Below are 26,403 nucleotides of genomic sequence, written 5' to 3' on the forward strand. Positions count from 1 at the left end.
TATTGGGAATTTCCCATACATTTCAAGCTGAACAGTCACAAAATAAAGGCAAATTGTGAAAAACATCTGAAAATATAAGGAAAAAAAAAGAAAAGACTACACCTCAGTCCACTCAAGTCACTATTTTGCTTCTCCGTGCCTATATATATATAATCTTGTTGAATACTTCGCATATCCATCTTCCCCCTGCTCCTGAAAATTTAAATCGGGCAAACAAATTAGGGTGCATAAATTACAGTATGGAAGATGATTAAAATGTTAATATGAGCTAAGAGCAGAGCACTGATTCCTCCAAGTAGCATTTACATTACTTTAACTGAAAAAAGTGAAAATAAATGTTGTGCTATTGTACCCCTAACCCTCAAGTTATTTTGATGTAACTGAACTACTTGGGAGGTTCTGAAGGCATAAAGTGAATTATTCATAAAAAATCTTCTTCATGCAACTGCTGTCGAGACTTTTCTCACCATCACCCATATATCTTCTCAGAAAAGGTACACCAGAATGTAAGAATAAGCCTTTTGCACAATTTAATATTCTTGAAGACTTGAATCCTCTTGAACTCTAACATTTGTCTTTGTATTCCTGCTATGTCCTCACAGATTCCAGTATTGATGCAATGGGAAATGCATGAGGTCCAGAATCTGGCTTCATGTCAATCTAATTCTGGTTTTAAACAAGTCATAGAATCACAGAGGTTGGAAAAGACCTTTAAGATCATCGAGTCCAATCATAAACCTAATATGACTGATTCCATCTCTAAACCATGTCCCTAAGCACCTTGTCTACCCATCTTTTAAATACCACCAGGGAAGGTGACTCCACCACTTCCCTGGGCAGCCTGTTCCAATGCTTCACTATCCTTTTGGTAAAGAAGTTTTTTCCTAATGTCCAGTCTAAATGTCCCCTGGAGTCATCTCCCTCTGATTTAGAAAATGTTAAGCAATGAAGCCATAGAAAAATAACCAAATTCAGGATTTTTGGACTATATCCACATCTCAGAAAAAGAGGTATCTACGAAAAATACACACCTTGGATTTAGATTTTCTAAACCTTATGAATTAAATGTAAATGCAAGTGTGTTTTGAATATTTCACATATTAAAAAAAAATACAGGAATGTCTATAGATTTACACACTTGTATGAAGTGTGCATGCTAATTTTTACTTGGACATGTTTAACAAAGATGATGAGGTCATGTGACTCATGCTTCAGGGAATAGAACCCCTTCCAGAATCATTAAGTTAGGTTTTCTATACCAGCAGATCTGCAAGGATGTGCTCTGCTTGGAATGCAAAATCAGAAGTCATCAATCAGATACCACCACATTATTCTTTCCCCTCACCAAATGCGGCACCATAGGGATAGGGATATGGATAGGGGTGGGGCAGGGACAGGGAGAGCAGCACAGCTAAGATGTTCAGGGAGGAATTATTTAATTCTGTAATGTCTCCCTAGTACTTCACTGAGACCTTCCTAGATTGAGGGTCCGTCCGGGCATCATTACTGACTGATTCAAGCTGCAAGGTAATCCTGTATGCAAAAGCCCCAGGCATTTCTAGGACACCAACTTACTGTATTATGCTATTTAGTGGCCTTCGTACAGTATGCTTAGCTTAGTAGAGTGCCCATAGAAAAATCCCATTTTTATTTCTAATCAAGTGTATTTATATTTTTAGGATGCATAGTAGCATTATGCCCTAGCAATACAAATATTTGGTAGGTGCCATATGGACAAAACACACAGTGCCTGCTTAAAGGGTCTTTCTCAATCTTTAACATATGAGTAGCCCTTCTGATATCATTAGCTGCATGCACATAATGAGACAGGCCAGCTCCTTAGAGCTCTACTCAAGTGAAATGGAGCAATGCTGACTTACTCTGACTGAGGCTATTTCCTTCCTTATATGTCTTTGCATTAGGTAAAATATAATGCAATCAAACATTGGAAAAACAGACAGAAAAAGAGGAGGGTAAAAAACAAACACAGAAATTGATTTACAGTTGTTTACCAGGAGCTGCACAAATTACAGGTTTGTTGGGGGTTGGGGGGGGGTTGTTTTTGTATATTTTTTAATTTGTGTTTTGAATAACACTAAAGCCTAGGTAATAAATATATCACATAGTATTTAAAAAACCCCACAACAACTATTTTTGTCTATATCATTAGAAATACTGCTTTCAAAGTATATTTTAACAAGAGACTTTGCTAACCTTTGAAAACAGAGTTCTTCCTAGGTGGAACAGACTTTTGCAGGGGAAATGTTACTATGTTTGGTTTTATGTTATTTTTAAAAATCTAATTTAAAACTTCTGGATATCTGTTATCTCCCTGGGCCAGAAAATAGTAGGACTTCACAACTTAAAAATGTGTTAAAAAACCACCTTAATTCCAAACAGCTAAATTGGGAAATATAAATGTGAAAAATTATCTGTCTTGTGCTATGTCTCAGCCAAGTTGGATGACATCCACAGATTTGGGGTGTGTTCTCTTACAAGAAACAGCAGAAGAATAAACAAAGAGATAGACAATTGCTGTGGCAATCAAAACTACTTAAGCTTTCACACAGAAATAGGGAATGCAAAATGGTGGGTTTTAGTAGTTTCCAGTGTAAAAGCAAGCAGAGTCCTGCTTGATAGGATGTGCTGTCACATCCTATTAAGGTCAAAACCAGCCTGCCTTCCTGATGAATCAATATAATACCGCATAAAGACAATCTGAAAGGTAGAGGATATTAAAACTTCAGTATTTTAATGCTAGTGTGGAGTGCATCATGGGACATTTTGCAGGTACCTTAATTTTTCATTATTAGAGAAGCACAGGAATCTCAATGATGTCAAATGGGGCTGAAGGTGCTCTTCATTTCTGAAAATGAGGCCACTTGTATTTAGGTACAGAAATGTGGATGTAGCTCTAGGGATCCAAGTTAAAATTGTAGCCTTTAAAAAATAAACAGTGAGGTATATTACCAGTCAAAAGTATTGCAGCTAGGCTAAGTAACCTTGAAATTATCCCCCATTTAAAAAATATGATTAACAGAGCTCCATATGTCCCTACAAAATAAACTCTTTGATTACAGTGCCTCTTCATCCCCCACAGAAAGTAACATTTTAGACAAGAAAAATAAAATATGACAGTGTCTTTGACAGTGCTCCTGGGTAATATCCTTCAGCTTACATACATGTGTTCATGCATGTATACATGAATGCACAACAAAAATATATGTGTGCAAATGCACATGTTAATTTGGGAAAGATATAACTATTTTAGTGACCATTTCAGTGTTAATAATACTTCATAGACAGAATTCCAGTACTTGGGGGGGGGTAGCCTCTCTTAAGTCTCCATTTGAAAATGTAGTTTTCTGCACAAATAAATAGGAAAACAGATAAATGTCTAACAGTTCTTTGTCAGCCTTTGTCAGGCTCTGCCTCAGCAGTCAGGTTCTATCAACAAATGAGACCTGAAAGCCAGGATAAGCCTTATAAGCCAATGCCCGGGCTGTGAGCCTGAATAGAGGGTTTCCCCAAACGTCAGCTGAGTCATCTCACCAGCTGTTCCTAGATGTTCAATTTGCCACTTGGCTGAAATGCTACTCCTTTTCCTTGTTGCTTGCTCCTGCCAACCTAGATCTGGTCTCTGCAGTCACTTACCCCACCTGAAGTTTCTCCAGCTTGACCTGCATTTTCTTTAGGGCCCTGCCCTGTTGTAGACATTCCCTTTCTGATTCCCACTGTGGCTTCTGAATCTCAGAATTTTGCCAGCATCGCCTCAGTGGCATGGTTTCTCCGCATGTCCTTAAATCCTGACTACGATTCCGGGGTCACACTTTTGAATCCTTCCCATTGGAACCAAGTGCATACATCTTAATTGTATTTCTCAGATTCCTATTCTGTCACTGCTTTTTCACACAGTAGCAATTTCTTCACCAATCCTGTTGGAAGGCCACCCTGAGACAGTTTCAATTATGATTAGCATTACTGTGATACAATTATATTTTTGTATGGCTTACTTGGTGGGGCTTGTGTCACTGAACCAACAGAAGTTATAAATATCTGTCATCTTTAACTTAATGTAGACATAGATAAACTAAGATTTTCAGCTGAAACATCCTCTTTTGACCTGATACAAATACATTTTTGCATTCTCATCTTGACTATTACAAATATTTCTTTGGTTTCTGGATGTTGAAGGATAAAAATGTGCCCCCAACAGTGCTGAAGAAGCATATGGGAAAAATACAAACTTTAATGTTGCATTGTATAGAAGAATCTTTCCCTTCAAAATCGACTGACAGTAATTTGAAATTTGTAAATTATAATTTAAAAATTAAAACTTGATTTGATAATTTTAATTAAATATTTTAATTAATTAATAACAGCTTGCTTCCTAGAGGAAATAACGCAGTTTTCAAAGTCCCTTGAACAAACCAAACATTCTGTTGACATTATTATAAAGAAAATCCGGAGAAACATAAATGACTCAGTAACGAGTCCACAAAACCAGAGTATTAGAGAAGTGTTACCAGGGACCAGTGCTGTACAAGTAGCAATGCATCGATTTAGGACCATAAATTATTGTCATTATCTTCTATAGATGTTTTGTACTAAACAGTTTGTTGATAATTACGATTTTTAAAAATGTAAATATGCAGAAACACTACCATTCATAGCTAATTCACAGTAAAGAATATTGCTCATCAGAGTAAGAGTCTAACCTTTTATTATGGTGTTACTACTTAAAATAATCCCTCTTTGGATATTATGTAGGATCAGACTTAATAGATTCTGAGCTTAAGTAACTATTAAGTAATCAGATGTAAATTATCAGATCCCAGACACTAGTATATAAAAATTTACATCTTATTTAAAAAAACAAAAACACCCCCAAAAAAACACAAAACCCCTGGTGGTATTTATATTTTCCATTTTCTGGAAAAATAATGTGCTGGATTTTGCTGGACAAACAGTGTGCATCAGTCTTCTCACCAGCTGGATGATAAACACTTGCACTCTGCAGATAAAGGTAACGGAAGCATCCTGAAGTCTAAGCCAGTCTTTTTGTTTCAGGACAGATCAGTAGTGCACCATGGCAGGTTGACTTGGCAGGGCCATACAGGTCAAGCAGTAACCCTTATAAATAACTGCTGATTGAGCAGAGACTGCTTCAAGCAGCCTGAGGAACTATGGCAATGAAATTACTACAATAAAATAAGCTACACTGAAGCACAAAAGAGATACAGAGGTGAAAAAGGTAACTATAATTCAAAATCGTGGAGGAAGTGTACATTCTGCACTTTCCGCACTTCTAAAGCTTTCAAGGTGGAAAAAGCAAAGTTCTTTGAAGGAAGTTCTACAGCGCTCTAGTTGCAGTAAAATGAAGACAGCATATTGGTCCCTCATGGCTACAACTAAGCTTCTCAGGAGAGACATTTAACTCCAGTCAATTGGCTACAGTATAGATTTTTTTTCTTCATTCTGCAGTATCACCCTTTTCTTCGCACCATCTTTAAATACCAAAGACATTATTTCTTGCCCCTGAGCCAATACATACGTCCATGCTTGGTCTACCTATTCACTTACTGAAACCCACCTTCATTTTTGCATTTTGTTTCTATGGTCCATTGGTCATTTCTATGATCATTTCTAATGGATATGGCATGGATACTAAAATAATTCAATAATTTTCTTCAGCAACCTCCTCAACAATGACAGTTTTCTTCAGCAACCTCCTCAACCTCCTCCAAACAACTGTCTTCGGTATTCTTCTGCCATTTCAAATTAAAATAATTATTTTTAAAAAACAAGGCTCTCCATAAATCTTTTAAATTGTCATTGATTCCTACACTGCCATTTACAGCGATCTTGTCTTTCATTCAGTTTAATTCTCTTGCTTTCTTTTGTTTTCAGACTGCTCTCCCTATCTCAGATAGCTGGCTCATCACAGAGTATCAAGCAGGTGAGACTCAGCTTTGAAATCCCTTTTGAAACTACCTTTCCCTAAAGCTCACAAATATGAAGAATCTATGCCATTCATTGGCACAATAAAAATCTTGAAAGACAGTATCTTCTCCTATATCTCCAAAGTAATCTGGTGTGTTTACATACAGTTTGCAAATTCAGATTAGATTCTCTGAGTGAAACTTATTTTTTCATCTACAGCACCTAGCATGCCATAAAATATTCTAAAAATACTATAAAATTTAGTAGCCCTATTAAATTATCTTGAGGATTAATTTTGCCAATGCAATAGAAAATAAGAGTTCTGCAACAGTACAGAATTTGATATTTTTAAACATAGGGGGAGAGAGGCACAATTACATTTGCCTCAGGTCACACAAGACAGTAATTTATGATCTCTTGAAGAAAGACCATACACCCACACCACAATTTCCCAACAATAGGATAGTTTTGTTTTAAAAAAAGCCAATATCCAGAATTGGTGGTGCTTAGGAAAAAGACAACTGAGTTATTCTATGTCTGTAAGTTTTCACCAATACTATATTTGCTCACAGCTTTCCTGGCTCCATCCAGTGTTCATTGTCTTTTGGTTTCATAAGCACTAAAAATAACCAGCATCTGAAGACAAACCTCCTTTCAAGAAAACAAACAAAAAAAACTCCATAAATTCAACAGAAGCATTATTTCCTTCTAATGTTTTTGTAATGATTTCAAGTTCTGCATGAAAACAACGTATGGGTGGAGTACTGCACGAACTGGAAAGGACAGCTATGACCTCAGTTACAACTGTTTTTAAAGCAAGAGAGGGGTCGGTGCCTTTTCCACAGTTAAGTGTTTACAATCTGTGAGGCTCTCTATGGGACATCACTTCCCCGTATTTTTTTTATCTTTTTTTTTTTTTTTTTTTTTTAAATGAACTGTCACTGCACGATTCTGTATGAGAGAGGTGCAGGAAGAATACAGAAATGTGTTTATCATGTTTACCTAGAGGTAGCAATTATTACATAATAATTATAGAAAACCATGGAAATCTGCAGCTACAGGTACTTAGATTGTGCCTGCATCTTTTATATTTGGTCTACTCGTATGCAGGTCTTTAATGTCTTTACTTCACAAACATGAGAAAAAGTGGTCTGCCTTCCAAGCAGGGATATTGCAAAGATAAACACCTTAAAAACTTGGAGAAACTCAAATAACATGGTAGTGAGGATCATACAATTGCAATAAAATGCTATGAATTTGCTATAAATACATTGCTGTTTCTTGTCAGCAGAACTCTATAAAAAGGAATAAAAGGATGTTTCAGTTTTATACATAATACCACAGCACTTCTATATTTGCTGTGTTCAGGCTTTGCCAATTAGATAATGAACAATGTACTCCATTAAGTACTCTTATTTTATGTTTGGGATTTATTATTTTTTTTTTAGTTTAGATAATTTGATTAACTGTACTTGAAACATCTGTGTCTGTTGCTTTATTATTTATGTATACGTATGTACGCATTTATAGATTTACATATTAATTTGTAAGATCAAATCTCCAAATTTATACGGCTTAAGATTTTAATTCCAGACTGAAGATCTAAAAGTGGCCACCAGGAAACCAAGATCTGATGAAAGAAATATCCAAGAGCACAGTATTCACATTAACAAAAATCAATAGAAAAAAAATTAAGATGTGTGTATTATACTGAATATCATATTCAAACTTCAATATTCAAGCTGTCCCAAAACCTGATTACCAGAGGGTAAACAAGTGAAGGAATCTCTTTCTGATTCCCATCCATACAAACTCCTGACAACAAGCAGGAGTGCATGTATCCCCTAAACATTGAACTTCACAGCATGAAGTTATACTTTCAGACACTTTTCAGTACAGTTTCATTACATCTGGGCTTGACTAAGTCCACGTTGGGAGGTGCTGCCTTTGAACGGAGCAACTTCTGGTATTTCTGTAAATTTATTATGTTAGGTAATCTCAATTTACAAAATGCAAACTGCTTATCAAAAGAGGTAAGAGGAACTTGTTCATTTGGACAACTTCCTCCTTTCTATGTCCTCATGGGTTCCCTTTTTAATTTTCCCAGCACAATTTTGTGTGCTTTTTGTCCAGATGACCTGAGGCAGTATGTGCCCAATGTGCAACTACCTTTGAGCATAAGAACAATCAAGTGAAATGCACTGCACACTTCTCAGTTGAGAGTTTGAGGTCTGTCCCTTCATAGGCATCCAGCCTTTTGCATCTAAGAGCACACACATTTACTTCAGTGTAAAGTTTATCAACCTGGTATTACCTGCCAAACGGAGAATAGATTCCTTGTGGCCTTTGCCACTCCATTTTTCACTCTCATCTGCTCACAAAAGACACACTATCACTCAGGACTGAATTCTGAAATTATGTAGGTGATCAGGATAATGTGATCACAGATTCTCCTGGCTTCACAATTATAAATTCTTTCAATTTAGGTCACAGTCTTATTTGGTGCATCTTGTGCTAGCCTCTCCAAAACGCCTGTCTCAGTCTTCACCAAAATACCTAGGTTCTTCCTCAAGGACAACACATCAGCTGCAAACCCTGCATGTTTTCTATACAGTAGTAAGAGGCTTATACTAGTATATCAACTATATTTTCAATTTGTATTTGAGTTTTAGTTGCAGGAAAATGTTTAGATGTACACATTCTTTTAATTTTCATGCTAAAACGGGTGGAAAAAAGGGAAACGGGAGAAATTAGATTATTAGATTATACATTATATTACTAGCCAACAACTTAATCTGATTTCATCTTTATTGGTGAACAGCAAAGCGCAGTCAGTCCTCACTGTAGTTACAGAGACCTAGTGACCTTAAAAATCTTAAGCTTGGGATTAATTTGCCATAGTGACTTTTTCTCTTTAGCACAAGGTTTATCTCAGTCTCATTCTGAAGGGTTTTTTTTCTTTGGTTTTGCTTTTTGTATGTGTGGGAAAGAAGACAATTTTCCCTCCAAATAAAGCACAGCTTTAAAAGGGTAAATCTGCCAAAGCAGCTTATGTCCAGCACTGCTGGCAATCAGCCACCAATTCGGTCCAGTCACTGAGGAAAAAAGATTTCTGGAGGACAGATGATCGGCATTCTGTAGCACTGGTTTGAGACAGAATGAAAAGAGGTCATGTAAATGCAGCATATGGCTTTCAGTGGTGAGCTATTGAGTTGTATCTTCAGATCTCAGCATCTCAGGTTAAATGTTGCTATGCCAGAATATAAATCTAGATAACAATGCCTAAAAAGAAATCTGAACCAACAACCACTTCATGGTCTTACTTAAATGTAAATATCACCTATTAACAAGTTATTATTATTGATTTTAATTCTTTCTGCTTCTGGTTCTGCAGCAAAAAGGTAAAAAATGTTGAAATTTAGGTAATGCTAAAATAACTTGCTCTCATCCAAGTCAAGTATTAGTAAAAGATGTAATGAAATTGGAAGTTTTAAAAGTTTAAAGGAATCCAAGCAATAGGTTTTAGTAAAAGAGGCGAGAGAAAACCAGAAGGTAACAATTGTCTAGTCTGAAATGAGTCTAACTACATGGACTCAGGGCTTCAAATTATTTGGAAACTGAAGTAGTGACCTAGAACTCAAGACCTCTTTATCAGGAACTGAGAGGAAATTGAGATGATTCTTTATAACAGACTAATGAAGAGCTCTTGGTGTGTAATTCTGATCACTAGAGGAAGTGCAAGAGAATGCTGCAGGATTAGGGAAGCACAACCCAGCATCCACCCATCACCTAGTAATTAGCAGTCAAAACCTGATGGGGAGCAAGCAAGTAATGATGGTGCAGGCATTTTGATTGTACTGAAACTAAAATTACTAATTCAGATGAAAGACTTCTAATTTTTGAGTATAAGGATTTTGAAACAGAATACTGAGACCATAGTTGGAAATCTAGGTTTGATTTCTCACTGAGGTAGATCCTCAAAGGAGTACAGATACGACTTTAGCTGGTAGATATTGTACAAAGCCTCCACAATAAACTACTAGAATGAATCCAAATTTTAGGGCAAACATGCTCTTAGGTGTCAGTTGAGACTCAGACAGTTCACAGCCAATAACACAGTTAAAACTTGCCATGGTATTTTCTACATTGAGAGATATAAAGCAGCTTCTCTTTCCATTTTCATTTTTCAAGGCAATGTTGTTACTGTTCTCAATATCTAATCTCCTTTCTTCACTATTTTTTTTTCAACATTTCTACCTATCAGAAAGCTATATGTGTTCCTTTTGCTTTCACTTTTTCTTTCACTTCTATGTATATTCCTATGTGTTAGTTTGTTCTGTTTCCTTGAAAACATTATTCATAACTTTTTATTTTACTTTTAATTACAAGTTTATCTTGCTGGTAGATGCAAAGAAAGCATTAAAAGACTTTTTTTTTTTTTTTTTTTTTTTGTGAAATGGGCTTTTTCTCTTTAAGGGTATTTAATCTTCCACTCAGTTCTGATTTCTGTGCTTTATACTTTCTCTTTTGGCAACAAGAAGTAGATAAGTGTCCAGAATTTTGATCAATTGACTCCAGTCTTTTCCTTCCCTACAAAGAAAGTTAAATGCACATTTCCATGTAACTGTTTGTTTATCTCTTTCTTTTGCATTAAACCATGACATTACTGTAATTCAGCTTGATACTTTTAAACTTCAGCATAAGCCTGTGAGAGTAACTTTAGCTCCTTAACCACTGGAACTAATGTCATGTTAATTAAATATGTCACCGCAGTCTGTAAGAGAAATGGCATAGATTCCACATTTGGTCTCATTCAAAGTACAAATCTGCTGTCACTTTGCATTTCAGTCAGAGAACAATCATTGTATTGTCACGCCTGTTGTTTTAAATAGCTGCATATTTGCAACTATGAGGTTTGCCATTTTAGCTATGCCAAGAATAAATATTTTTTTTAAAAAAAGCACTGCAACCTATACAATTTCCAAAATCTTTGGTTACTAACATATAATAATGTAGAAAACTTGAAGAAAACATAATGCTGAAACTTACAGTGTGATTCTTCAAACGTGTTGCTGAATGTGTAAATTGAAGTTTTTAAGCCAAATTTCAAGCTATTTGCTATTCCAGATGACATTTTTCCCACTATCCTGGGCCTTCAATAGGAACAAGCAGCTATAAATAATAAACAGAAATAGCTATTGGTAGCTACCAGTAGGTGCATGTGCACCTGATTTCTATTGGTAGATAGATGTGTACCTGATCTGTAGATCCAAGTTGATACTTAACCAAGTAGCATTTTAGGAACTGATTTATCCTTCCTTATATTTTGTCAAAGGCCATGTTGCATCCTATACTTCAATAGCAGTCGGTGAGAATGAGACCTTCCTCTGCTTCAATTCCCATCTGTAAAGTGATGCTAACTATCCTTACCACCTTCACAGGTCAAAATGTGCTACTTCATTACAAATTTGCATACCTTTTTCAAAATTCAACTGAAAAAATTTAGGAAAAAACCCTGACTACTTAAGAATTAGCACAATGGCATACCATTATCTAATCTCATTCATAAATGCATGTAGCTTCCTATTCTGAACCTGAAGACTTCTTACTGATAAATATAAATATGAAGTGTAATTTTTTTTGTGCAGACACAAGTTTCCCTAGGGAACACAAGATCTGAATGTGCCCAAAATCTCAGATACAAACACATAGAGACAGCGAGCATGAACTATTAGTCTCTTAGAAACTAGACGTAAACACAACAATTAACTGTTCATGATTCCTTTTATTTATTCAAATCACTTCTGGCAGTTGGTCACACCTCCAGTTTTCTTAGTAACCACACAAATGAAAAGGCAGGCTAAGGATTATGAAAGAATAATTATGCAATGAGGCTGTGTACAAGCTCACCAAAATGTCCAAACAAAAGGCAATTCTGGGAAAGCAAGACCAAGAAAGCAGATCACACAACTACAATCATGGAAGTAGCAGATTTTCTGCTTCTGAGACAGTCAGTCAGCCAGAAAAAAAAACCAAAATGAACTTCTGTCTCTTTGGGAAGCAGAAAGCAGAAGCTTCATCATAAGATTCAGAGTTTTGTATTCAAAAAAGGTTCAATTTGAATGAAAAAGCAGCCATCCAATCCCTCTTTATGGCTATTATTTTTTGGTAGGATGGAGATCTATTTTAGAAATGTAAACAAGGTTATCACATGGCTTCACTGTTATATAGTAGACAGCACTAAAGAACAAAATTAGTAGTTCCAGCATAACCAAATTACTTTAGCTTACAACTATTGATAAATAAGTATTTAGGTTTAGAAATATTAACTACATTGAAGTTAATAAATACATTTGCAATTAATAAATTTCTGATCTCTGAATATTAATACCATTGAATATTTTTAATCCACTTTCTTTGTACGTTTATGAATCAAAGTATAGAGTACTTGTCTTTGAAGTTGAAGAAAGGCATCTAAAGAGGTATAAAAAAAATGCATGTCATGCCTTTTTATGGCAATATCTATCTCTAGGTGCCCAAATGCCTTTTCAAATCTTATTCTCCTTGTGTTGCACAACTTTAGTAATGCGAAGAAGCCAGAAATCCAGGTTAATTAGCCTTATGTCCTGTCTAATCAGTCTCAAATCAGGGTATGATTATCCATGTTTTATTACTCACGTCTGCTAAAAAAGTTTTATGCCCAGAAGACCTCTGCTAATACAGCAGCTCGATCATGTTTGCTTTTTCACTGATTTGTGATTGAACATTGCATGGTCTCACCTCTGTCTCTCCTGTCCAAAAGTCTGACTTTTGGCTTCCTTAAATATCACCTCACCCCACCATGGCCTGAGTTTCTGTGACAACACAATCCACTGGAGGAAAAATACCAGCTGGTCTGCAAATCTCAGGGAAGGGTTCATTCCTGAACATTTTGCTCCTCATTTGGATGGGAGCACAGGCTTTGTAACTTCCATTAAAAGGCATTTCTTGTCCTTCTCACTGTAACAAGGCTTATCAGTTTCACCCATGTGTGAAGAGAATAGCAGCATCTAGGCTGCAAAACAGCACTCAAGTACTGTACAATCTGACTAATAACAGAAAATGCTTGGGCAGGTACAGTGGCTGTATTAGTAGCTCATAACTGTTGTAGTTGGTGATGCTGATTCTTGATTCTCTCCTGAAAACCCACACAGTGTTTCTGAACTACCCAGTGGAGCTAAATAGGTGGGGGTTTTCATCATTGTTGTTAACAGGCATAAGAGAGAAAATTCTATGTATCTGCAGCTGTCTACTAAGCAAGCATCAGTTTGCAGTCTCAGTTCTGACTCAGTACTGCAAATGGCTGCATTACTTGAATCTAGAAAAGCCTTAGGATATCTTGGCAAATGAGACAAAACAGAAACCCTGGCCAAAACAAACAGAATGAAGAGATGGGCCTTTGTACAAGCTCAATTGTAATAATAATTTACTTTAATTTACTTGTGAGAATGAAAGTGCAGTCCAAAACACTAAATTTACCACAAATAAGCATAATTTCTTATCAAAAGTCAAGACTGAAGACTACAGTCTCCATTCCTAAGTGAGCTTTTTTTTTTTTCTTTTTTCATCTATTAGGCACTATAAGCAAGTAAACATTTTGCTTTGCTTTGCTACACTGGCCTTCCTCATGCTTTCTTGAATACTGTGACCTTGTATACAAGTTTTTTGTTTGTTTTTTTTCCTCCAAGACCAGAAATCTAACAGTAATACTCTTCACCTACTATTGCTGTTACAGTTCATTCCCTTCACCTTATGGAAAGAAGATTTTTCCTTTGTTTTAATGAGCTTAAGATAAAGCCTTTACAGAACAGCTGCTGCATTCACCAGGTCTAGAAGTGAGCAGCTGTCTAGCAACAGCGCCTTGAGTAAAGACCTACAGAAAGTCCATACAGTCTTTGGCATTATATGGTGAAGAAACTCTACCACTTCAGGTATGCCAATGGCAACCTCCAAGCAAGCTGGTGGAGGCATGGCAGCCTATGCAGTTATGACCAGCTACATCAGCTGCCCTGTATGAGTAATGTATAGAAAGCATAGGAGTGGTATACCACATTTGTACAGGCCTTAAGCATCTCTGTAAGGAGGTGATGAATTGTCCCTGGGAATTAAAGTGGCATAGCTAAAAAGAAACTTGGTGATTTGAGTAAACTAAATTTTAACTCTCATTCCACAGCAACAGCTATGTAGATATAAGATGTTATTAAATGCTCCAGATATCTGTCACATCAGGGTGAATACAATGACAGCCTTTACCTTGGAGATTCATAGGTTCCACAGGTTTGTGCCACAAGCCTAACAGTGTTATAAAGAGATTACATACATTCTCCATAGACACCAATGTGCATCAGTGAGGGCATAATCCTCTTAAAAGTACTAAAGACTATGTAACAAATACTGAAATGTTATTACACAAAATCTGGTGAAATCATACAAAAAGTAGTTTCACGAATTATGTCTCTTAATACATTAATGTTTACACTCTATGTACTGAAACTCCAAACAATATTTCACAATGCTATACGTTAATAATGATGACTCCTCAGCAGTGGGAGCATGACAGACAGATAAACCAGAGAGAGAGGGGAGAGCAGGTTGAGGTGTAGGGTCTTGGCCTCCTTTTTATTTTTTTTTTTCCTTTCTTCTTTTTAAAATAGACTGCTGGATTCTTAATAGGTTGTTGACAACTCCCTCATAAGGCTCCTTCTCATTCTAGATGAAAGACAGAACAAGTAGCCTGTTTTCTTGCACACAATAATAGATGAATCACTTGGATACATACAACTATCATCTAAAAAACCTCAGTGTGAGTCTAAAATTAGAATTCTGTGATATGATTCACAAGGAGAAGGTTTTTGACAGAAACTAGAATATTTTTAAGCAAATTAAGTCTAAAGTACAAAATAAAAACTGCATTCTAGAAATAGTCTATGGAATAAATAGCTAATAATTGTTAGGTGTTATTTTTTATCTGTGTGTTTTATCTACCTTCAAGTATATTCTCTGGAGTATATTATCATCCTGATAATTAAAGGTGGATGAGCTTCTGATTTGCACAAAAGGGCAAAGCAGAATTACAGGGAAACAGTAGAGCTTTATCACTGAAATATTTTGCCTTTCCACTATAGAAGTCTTTACATCAGTATACAAGCATGGCCAGCAATAGTTCCTCTACAAAACTATTTTAATGCTTATTAATTAGTAACTAAGGACAAGAAACATCTTTCTTCAATTTTCTGTTCCTCTACTATTAAAAAACAACAGAGGTGGCATTCCAAAAGGGAAGGTTATTACAATGATGCCAATTTGCTATTTTCAAATTTAATAATACACCAAAATGTGCAAGATGTATTGTAGGAAGATAATACAGCACAGCTGTGAGAGGATAAAGCTTAATTTTTCAAGCCTGTGGTATCCTTTCATATAAAGCAGAAATTCAATAGAAGTCACAGAACAGACAAATGACAGATGTCATAACCTGCATAAAAAAACCTGACACCATAATGTTTTGAGGACATTCTGCTTCCTGATACCCCCAACCCAATGTTATTACTCAAATAACTGTCTGTCTAGCGGCCTGTCAGAATAGAGGGGATGCTCTCAAAAATACTCATCCGTGTAGCATTTTCCTTCTCAAAATCCTTATTTTCACTAAATCCTCAAAACCGACATATAATTGTTCGTATTTAGACTTCTTGAAATATCACTCCTTTCACACCAGTAACAAATATGGCAGATGTTATTTTAAGATAAAGTCTTAACTGAAAACAGTTTTTGAGCCTCAGATAGGGATTCATCACAACCAACATTAAACAGCTGCAGTGTGGATGCCTACATATGAACTTGTCAAGACTGAGCAGAGTGGAGCTGCTGAAGACAGGTTCATGTAAAACATGACATATTTTGGATATACACTATATTTCAGAAGCACCATTTTTAACTACTACCTATAAAGTAATCCAAGGAGGATTATCCTCTTGTATTTTTCCTCCTGCATTTTGTCTAATGAATCCTGTCCTCAGTAGCATATGAGAAGAATTTCAGTTTTTGAACTGTGTTCCTCCACAACAAAATGAAAGCAAACTCAGTGTGAGACACTACCAAGTCAACCATTTTCTGCCCTAAATATATACTTTATCCCAGATGAAAACTGAAAAAAATATGTTGATTTTTCTTAAATAGCAACTCAAATGCAAATATAATTGTCATTTGTAACACCTGAGAGATCTTTAGTGCTTTGTATCTTGGGTGACCATCAACCAAGGGGAAAGAGAAGTATTAGTTTATGAACCTGTAAGAACTGTGCTGTGATCACCAGAAGTGCAAGCAAAGAAATAAGTGGGAATATGTTGATTTACATTACATTATTAATTTGAGGAGGAAAAGAAGTAGAAAAGTATAAGCAATGAGATTATAATATTAACTCTAAAATAATTAAAAAAATTATTTAAATTACTAACTTGGAATTTGTTAACAAAGGAAAAACTCTAAAAATCAAAAAATAGGACCATTCTGTACTAAAACAAATGTTGTGTTGCACAGACTACTTCAGGACTGTTTTCTCATTGAGGAGAACAGAAAATGAAAGCTAACTGAAGTAAAAAAAAAATAAAAAAAAATCATATGTTTCTTTTCATGGAGATACTTATTGCTTTGTATATGACAAAACATTCTAATACAACATGACACCTAGAATACAGTGCATACTTTAGTAATTTGCTCTACTAGTTAAATATTTTGTTATATTTTCCCCTATGTTTATGCAACATATACAGGTTGCTCAGAACTTGTACCTGCCAGCAATATATCAGATCATCACTATCACATACCTGGGTCAGAAGAGGCCTGAAGTGGATTCTCACAGGACTTGTTTCCATAAACCAGAATTAAGTATTTCTAGCAACGGTGATTTCACAGCTAGCCTTAGCAACTTCCTTTATCCAGTGTTAACTAATATTTAACCTGGCTGCAGCCTAACCTTTTCACATGTTTTTGTTGCAGTAAATGAAAACACATGATCTCTTTTATCTTTCTTTTTTATTCTTTAATTATTTCCTTTTCAGCTATGATGTTTTTCCAGCTGTCTTGACCTTCACACATAAATCTTACATTTGAAAATTTTGTTCTGAAGTAATACTAACTTAAATTTTCTCACACTGAAAAAAGGAAAAAAAGAAAAAAAAAAAGATTGAAATCTTGCTTGAATTTCTCCTGTTAAGTAACACATGAGCTACAATTCTATTCAGATTCCCGAGTCTTCATTTAGGTTTACTTGGCCTTCAGGTTATACAGCCTCCAAAGTCAATAGAGTCAAGAGAGTCTATTTTCCCTTAATGCACTGCCAATGTGTAATGAATTGCCTAAGTTACAAGACTTGCTCACCTGAGAGACTAATAAATGACACCTGGCATCTTTTGTAATTCAAGAATCTTCTAAATCCAAGAAAGCTGCAGGAATCAAGCTGGGATGTTTCAGAGAGTGAAAGGTTGCAAAGAAAAGGCAGCAGCAGCAAGATTACATGGAACCAGCATACACCAGCAGACTGGACAGAAGGAAACCTTACCTGGGGCAGTTTTTGTGATGTGGGGGTAAAGCTCAAATGTGCAAGGTGTGCATTATGCCCCTCCTGACCAACCACACCTCCTCAATCTTGCTCACACTTACAAATGTGAGGTTGCAGTTTGATTTCAGAGCTGGTAAAATGGTAAATGGCACTGAAAGGGGAGACTTTTTGTCAGTAACTCACCTGACCTCTACAAACCAATTTTCATCTGGTTCAGGCCTAAGGCAAGAGGAGAAAGAGCACTGGTGGAAAGAAACTTGGGAACACACACAGTGAAGCAAGGTAGCTTTCTGTAGCAGGTATCTGTTAAATCAGCTTAGCTTAATATTAAACTATGGCTTATGGCACTATTGACTTAGAAAACAACCAAAGGAAAAGACTGATGAAGGTACATACTAACAAAGTGCCTATCAGCTAAATAGAAAAAAAAAAATAAAATCTACTGTTTGATGAATGGATACCTGCTACCACAGCATTGAAAAGAAATGCTAGCATGTAAAAAGAAGGGAAAGAGGGAAAGAGCCAAAACTTAAGTGGGGGGCAGGTGGGGAGGAAGGACAATCCAGAAAAAAACAACCCACAGTGTTTTGTGAATAGTGCTAACAGAAGGAAGGTATTAAAATTGCAGATGATACCTAGCTGTAGGTAACTTCACATAAAACAAGGACTGGACTTTAAGCTACTTTGGCCTGTGTGTATTGAAGCTTTTCAGGAGTGTGTGAAGATTACTAGAACAACTATGGTTCCTTTCCATCATAGTGGGTCTTCATGAAAGAAACCATGTTGCTTGCTTTCCCACCATAGCTCTTCCTGCACTATGAATTCTCTCTACAGGTTGTTTACAAAACCCCAAGATTCCCGCAAGCCAAAATGAGTTTAAGAGCCTTATAAGAACAGTGGTGCAACCCAGAACCTAACAGAAGATTGAGAAAAAAAAAATTACAGTTTCATATTATTTGTAGAGTTTTGGGTTTTTTTAAGACCACAAGAGGGTTGTCTGTAATAATATATTGTTCAAATTGCTGTACTTTGTACACCCAAGCACTGGTTCTGCTGAATGGGGTTAAAATGGATAACAGTCTTAAAATATCAGTGATACCAGAGCAACTGAATTGGGGCGGCATGCACTTTAGGATTGTAGTGCAGATTGAATTTTTGTGATCCGCTACAGATAAGGACAAAAATGTTCTGCTTGACTAAATGTACCGCCCAATAATGAACACAATGCCACTCAGAAAAATGTCTACCCAGCACAGACTACTAAATGAGAAATTGGAGGAAATAAATAGAAGGAGGGGAAAAAGGGAATTTGAAAAGCCTGCAGTACTAGTATGATACAGTGACTGTTTAACATCACCTTACAAGCCAACAAGAGCAAGTCAGCATACAGGAGTAACAAGGTCCAGAGAATGGGACACTGGGGTTTCTTTCAGAACAGCCTGAACATGATTGCAGTTTGTTTGTAACAGTGTAGCACTTAGAGAAAAGACTGAATTTCATGATGGTAGAGATCACAAAGGCATAAGCGGACTGAACACGAGCAGACAATGTGCGCTTGCAGCCCAGAAGGCCAATAACCGTATCCTGGGCTGCATCAAGAGAAGCGTGGCCAGCAGGTCGAGGGAGGTGATTCTTCCCCTCTACTCCGCTCTCGTAAGATCCCACCTGGAATACTGTGTCCAGTTCTGGAGCCCCCATCACAAGAGAGACCTGGAGCAGCTAGAACGAGTCCAGAGGAGGGCCACCAGGATGATCTGAGGGCTGAAGCACATCTTCTATGAAGACAGGCTGAAAGAGTTGGGGCTGTTCAGCCTGGAAAAGAGAAGGCTCCGGGGAGATCTTACAGCAGCCTTCCAATACCTGAAGGGGGCCTACAGGAAAGCTGGGGAAGGACTTTTCATAAGGGCAACTAATGACAAGACAAGGGGAAATGGGTTTAAACTGAAAGAGGGGAGGTTTAGATTAGATATTAGGAAGAAGTTTTTCACTGTGAGGGTGGTCAGACACTGGAACAGGTTGCCCAAGGACGTTGTAGGTGCCCCCTTCCCTGGAAGCGTTTAAGGCCAGGCTGGATGAGGCTTTGAGCAACCTGGTCTAGTGGAAGGTGTCCCTGCTGATAGCAGGGGGGTTGGAACTAGATGATCTTTAAGGTCCCTTCCAATCCTAACCATTCCATGATACGGGTTTTACTAGCTTGTTTTTCAGCACTCTTTGCTTTGATTTTTGCAGCTATTAAAAATGCTGTAAGAATCTTTAGAGTATGACCAGCTATAATGTTAGTGAGACTCGCACTTCCTATAGCCTAAGGAGTAGTGCTTTTGTGACAGTTGGCATTTAATTTCCTAAGTAATCCCAAAGACAATCCCAGGAACATCACTCAAATTGGCGGCATACACCAGTTCTGCTTGGGTTTTGTGAGTGCTTTTGTAATATGAACAAGTGAATTAAGAAGCATGAAGTACTGTGGAAAGCCTTGATCTGTGGTAGCAAGGAATAAATTATGCAAAGACGACAACACTAAAGGATATCACCAGTTCATTCTATAGTACCACAAGGATGCTCGTGCTTAAATTCAGCAATGAAAAAAATAGGTGTCATCTCTACATTCTCAGCTCTCTCTGCAGCCATGAGGAGAGATAGGCACTTTAAAAAAAAAAAGAATTATACCCTTCTTAAACACCTGCCTTAGGCTGCATTAGCTCCTGTAGCAGTCATGCCACCATTTATGTCCCTGAAAGCCTGACTTGCCTGACCCAGGTGGGACAGACCTGGCAGCGCCCGAGCACTGCGCAGGGTAGCACTGCTTGAGCTGAGGGAAGGACAAGCAGTAAGCAGAAGCTAGTGGAAAGATGCCACATGCAGCTAAGGGTATGTGTGTAGCCAAAAAGTGAGATGGCTTCTGTGAATTTATACCTTTCTTCGCTATTATGATTAACCTTTCCTCAGAGACACGCCCCACCCCCATTGAAAGTGGTAAGGCCACTATTTCCTTCAACCCTTGTCTATTGTGGAGGTTATAAGATTCCAGAATCAAAATATAATAGGAAGGATTTTTGCTTCAAAAACATGCCCTTATTAATTAAAATTCAGGTGACATTCAGGTGACAGGCCTCTGGAGAGGTCTTTCTCTCTCCCTTGAGCGTAGACTGAGCTGTAAAGAATAGCCCCACGTCTCAATTTTTATTAGGATGACAGGGATAATGGAGTTGGAGATGATAAATCTTATTCTCAATGCCTACCTCTGTCCTGTGCTCTGTCTGGCACAGACTAAAAGAGTAGATCCTCCATTCTTCTGGGCAGAGAAAGCAATACTGCAACAAGTGTAAAAACCCACAGCCCAGCATGCTGCGCATCTTTTTGATTGTTATTCCCAAGTTTCTGAGGCAGTGATATGCAGTTTTATTCAAAAACTCTGTAACATTTACAGAGTATATTGCAAGTGTCATAATCACCAACAAAGGGAAGTGGCTGGAAATTTCTTTTTATTAAAAAAGAAACCCGAAACAATACCAGAACCAACTTTGTTACTCTCTGACAGTTTTTAGGAGAGCTGATATAATTGCATTAACTTGCAGTAGGTACAGCAGAGATTTCAAAACTCGTGTTGAGAATCCCAACGAAGAGTGGTATTTTTCTGGTCTTTCCTACACTCTCTCACAACAAACACTTACTGGAAACCTGGGAGGTGAACGAGACAAGTATGTGGAGGAGGGTGCACAGCTTGCTTTACCTCTTTCCTTCAATCCTGATAGATTCCCAGGACTGACATCTTGCAGCATTCTCTGACAGTGTCACACAAGAACTCTCCTGCCTCAGTTTACAGCCAGGTACAAAAGGAGGTGTCGTAAAGCACAACTGCTGCTTGGCACTGACTGAGGATTACCCAAACCCTCTCCATTCCTTTTACACTGCGAATACTGTCAATTCCAATCTCCCCTTGAGCACCCAGCTCCAACTGTACTGATTCAGGGCTGCCATGTAGACGTGCCAAGAAATGTCTTTGTGTTCTTATGTCTGCACTTGCTCCTATTTCAGTTGAATATAATTTCTGAAAGGTAGAGCAACCTTAATTCACAAGGGTTGCAGTAGTTGCAGTGCTGATCCCTTGCTCATCCATAATGCAGAACTACAGACTAAAAAAAGACTTAGGCTCCAAGCACTCCAGTCTTGGCACAGGTGAAGTATTTATTGAAATAGAGCTTCTGCAGCAAAACTCAGATCCCAGAAATTCCAAGCTCAACTGATTTAATCTCAGAAGCAAAGAATCCAGTTATAGGTATGTCTTCAAACTAACACAAAATGCCAAATTTGCATTTAGTTCATACATTTTCTTCTAAAATGTCTTCACGTAAGAGGTCACTTAATTATTTTCTCTTAATTTCCAAAAAAAACAAACCACAAGCATATATCAGATTTCAACAGAGCAAAGTACATAAAAATGAAAAGCAATTGTGTAAAAAAATCCAAAATCGAAATAAACAGAACAGCCATTTTGTCAGCAACAGCTTTATAGATGTTTAGAAAGTTAATACATAAACCTTTGATAATCAATAGTCCACATGCTCTGTAAATAGTTACTGTAGCATCCTCCTTACCCATTGCTTCAGAGTACTAGCCTGGATAATCTTCCCTGGTCCTTTCCTTTTCAAAGTGCCTTCACAACCTTCAAGCACCTCTGCCATTTCTCACATGCATTTCTTCATATTCCTCAGTAGGAAACTCAGTTTCATAATTATTTCTTGATTCAAATATCTCATTTTTTTCTCTGAGATCCTTATTAAGAACTGATTTTTTAAAACTATACAGTATATTGAGATAAATGGATAATGTACAAAGACCCCTTCCTGTTCTGCGAGTGATGTTGCCTCGCTGTACCCTTGCACTCTCTCATCGGTTTGTGTCTGCCTGGAGTGTCTTATCCTAATGTTTAAACCACAAATTTTCTGGGCGGGCACTTTGAACACCATTGTCCAAGATTACAGCCTAAGAATTAGCAGACACAAATAAAAATAGCAAGAAAAAGAAAGTAACTGCACAAAAGCCTGTGGAACATCAAGCAGGAGCATTTTGGAGCTGGAAATGTGCTGGGCCTAAATGGGACAGACTCTGCATCTTTATTTATTCTCATATTAATCTACGGAGGCTAGATGGAAATTATGCATGCTAGCTGTATCTAGTGGCTGGGAAGCTACTATTCAGATATCCTAAACTGGAAGACAATAAATGGAAGGAAAAGACATGGGATTATAAAGTTTCCATATTTAGAAGATGCAGAAGGGGTAGCAAGGATTCTGTGCATATAAGCTTTTGCTGAAGTCAGTGGAAGCTGGTGTGTAAAGAAAGGAAGAGGTCAGGGATTTATGATTAAGTTTAAAAGTTAACAAAAATGAAACCTACAGCCATAATACCCATTTTTTTCTAGTCAATAGCATCATTTGAACAAAAAAAAAAGGCAATAGCTTTATTTAATAAAGCTTTATTTTAAGAACTTGAAAAAATAATGAATACTCAACTAATACTGCAAGGGCATCCTGTGATATGTTATCTAAAGGCCACCAACTTCAGGCTAGTAATTAGCTCATTGACCTATGAATTCTTCAATGCTTGACAATATAATAAGGTATAGTTCTCATTTGGAGACAGCAAGTATTGCTAAACTAATAAATACTAGTTTATCAGTAGAGCAGATCTACCTGTAGACTTTATAGCTGAGAAGAGGATAGGAATAATTTCTATTCTCTTTTCTATGAGAAAGCTGATGCACAATCAAGTCACAAGGAGAAACAGAACCAAAGTATCATAATCTTCAATTCAGTGTCCTGTCCCATGGATGCATGTTCATAATATCAGCTGCTTTTGAACACCACTATTAATCCTATACCAAAGGATTCATATAATGAGAGCCCTTCAGATATACTACAAATATTTTCCTGTAGATAAGTTTAGAACAGTTATTAAATTCCAGAAATATTTTCCTGACTGTGTACTAGAGTAAAAACCAGGAACCTCCATATATGAATGAATGGCAGAGAACACCAGTCTGAGTCAGACTCTTACCTTGAAGTCGTTGCATGACATTGGCAATATCTCTAGATCTTGCTGCTAGTCGGGATGAGGCCATGATCTCTTTGCAGCGAGTCCACTTCCCCTGACAGAAGTCTCCCTTCAAGCAGCTGACTTTAGCGAGATGAGGATCTCGGACAGCTTCCTTTTAGGGTGCAGCCCTCAGCCCTGGCCTGGGGCAGTCCGATGCCTCCTGTCCAACATCAGCCCTTGCAGGGCTGGGGAACAGCACTGGCGAGCAGCCTCAGCACCTGAGAAAGAAAGTACCAAGGCTTAGAGGAAACTTTTACCAGCTCTGCAAGACTAAGAAGTCTGAGTTTTAATAGCTTTTTTAACACATAAAGAGGCATACTTTTTATGCATACTATACACCCTAGCCAGAGACACAATTAATGCTGAAAGCTTGCCTGGCAATCACCAGCAGAATGAAGCTGCAAAAACAAATCATTAAAAACAATTGGCAGTGCACCAGACATCAATGCTTTCCTGAGGATGCTTGTGGATGTTGTTTTAGAAATAACAATACTGTTCTACATATTAAAAGTAATACTGTAATACTTCTTAGCCTAAATAATATTAAGCATAAAGGAGGAAAAATGAAACTGCATGTGAAATCTAGAAGCTGTACAACTCTCATTCTATTTCACCATGCTAGAAAAGAGCATGTACTAGTAACTCATAGATCAGGATAATCCCTAACTCCACTGGACTATGTGCTCTAATCTGAAATATTGAGATTCACATACTTTATTATTAAATAAAATTGTATTTATATTCACTTTTCTAGTGTATAATGATCTTGTATTTTGGATCATTTAACATTGAAAGCTGTGAACTAGAACTGCTACACGAACTTAACACTTGTAACTATAATAAGATCTGTGGGACTATAAATCTGGTCCAAAAAAAATCAAATTAGATACTTCAGATAAAGTTGACAGTAACATCTTATCTTTTAAGGAAGATAAATACCTATTGTACATGTACCTATTATATATGTGTGGACCTGCTTCCCCATTAAGAAAGAACTGAGTGTATAGACACCAAAAATAATTGTATTCATACTATACACACAGGGTGTATCCCAAATTCAAGTTGATCAACATCATGAGTGTGAGTGGGTTTACTGGTGTTGTGCACTATCCTCTTTTCCTGGCCCCAAGGTCTGTCAGAGAAGAGTCCTCCAGCATCAGGCAGACAAAAGCCTTTAGGCTGCACAGCTTTAGGCAAGTTGAACTGTCCCAAAGGAGCTTTGTCAACATGTAAGGGCTGCCAGAGGAAATCACATTTCAACATTTCCCTTTCTGACCCTTCAAACCCTGCCTGACCCGAGGAACTCCCTGCTTTCCCTCTGGTTTATAGTATGTTTGCTTTCTATTTCAGATACATAAAGCACTGCTCAGGTCAGCAGACCCAAGCTGTCTTTAAATTAGTGGAGCTGAGGGAAGCACACTTCTGATGGATAAAGGCACTGAATGGACTGTAAAGTCCACCAGTGTGCACAGGGTGAAATCTTGCATGCTGGGGCCAGACTGGTACCAATCCTATTCCAGCTGCATTACTGCTAATTTTTCATAAGCCATCTGGATGCTCATATCCCCACTCTCTTCACACTTGTGCCTCCTCTCTCCTTCAGGGGCCTCCTCCCTTCTTTCCAGGCTTTGCCCTGCACCCTTCTCGAGGTGCACAGAGACTATGCATGTCAGTCACCATTTCCCAAACCTGGAAAGGCACCCTGGCAGCTAGGAAGCCTCACCCTTGTGACAGCTAGGCACGAGAAGGTGCCACCATCACACCTCTCAGATGCAGCACCAGCTGGGGCTGATGGTCCCCTGGCACTGCTAAATCGCCTCATAAAGCTTCAGCAACCAGAGCTCTCTTCCACAGCGGACAGCAAAGAGCACCTAACTTGATGGATGGGGAGACGGAAGAGGTGGGTTTCTGTGAACTTCATTTCCTTTGAAATACTTAAATGAAATATCAGGTTGTCTAACCCCATCCAAACCAGAAATACTTGTAACAAAGTCCATTAAATGAAGCCCTGTTTCTGTTGCAGTGGCACTGCTAACATTTTGAGCAGTACTCTAAAAGTGAGGTACAGCAACTTCTAATAGCAAGCTGCTAGACTAATTGTTGGGCAACAATAAGGGGTATTAAAAATGCCTCATCTGATTGGCTTTTGGCTAACAGAAATAACAATATCAGAATACCAGCCTACTCACACCGTGACAGAGCTGGTGTAAATCAGCTGTACATTAGTAGATTTAGAGGAGCTGTGGAAGATGTTGATCCTCCAACTCCAAGTTAAATGTGTCTGGGAAATTGTAATGAAGATATGGATTCAATCTACTCATACAGCAGGCTGAGTCACTGTTCAGTGATAAATGGCAGAGTTGCAATTAATAATTTATCCAGCTGATATTAAATTATATGCTGCATAGGAAGGATCTGCAGTTCTAAATATGGCTCCTCATTCAAAAGCTCCTTTGCAAGCAGTGGGAATTAACTCATTTAAAGAAGACACTAAGTTACTACAGGTGGGAAGGAAAGATTCTCATGTGCAATTGCACAGTGACCTTCAAAGGCAGAAAACCACAGCTCAGAGCACAGTGAAGGTATTGGTGTAATTGATGAAATGAAGCTTTACGCACCCTTCTTGCCTGTCTCCAGCCAACATCTAAAGCTCCACAGAACAAGAAACCTACATACTCATTCAGCTGTTCAATGTAATGCAGAGGCAAAATTTCTTCTGGTTTCTATGAACAGCTAAATCTTGCAACAAAAGATCTTTTATCCTG

The 26,403-nt window shown here is 37.6% G+C and overlaps 1 protein-coding gene across 1 annotated transcript in view; it reads right to left on the reverse strand.

Annotated features, from left to right (window-relative positions):
• Positions 1–23,663, reverse strand: part of LOC104526325 (nesprin-1-like) — a gene marked incomplete at its 3' end in the record, with an annotated part of 63,025 nt that extends 39,362 nt beyond the window's left edge. Inside the window, exons 1-2 of the mRNA XM_029085388.1 lie at positions 23,600–23,663; positions 21,426–21,568 (exon numbers count right to left, since the gene is read on the reverse strand). Coding sequence (XP_028941221.1) covers positions 21,426–21,568; positions 23,600–23,663 — 207 coding nt within the window. The remainder of the gene's footprint in view (positions 1–21,425; positions 21,569–23,599) is intronic.
• Between the last annotated feature and the right edge of the window lie 2,740 nt (positions 23,664–26,403).

Source organism: Antrostomus carolinensis, unplaced genomic scaffold (genome assembly GCF_000700745.2).
Source record: "Antrostomus carolinensis isolate BGI_N321 unplaced genomic scaffold, ASM70074v2 scaffold3036, whole genome shotgun sequence".
NCBI lineage: Eukaryota > Metazoa > Chordata > Aves > Caprimulgiformes > Caprimulgidae > Antrostomus > Antrostomus carolinensis.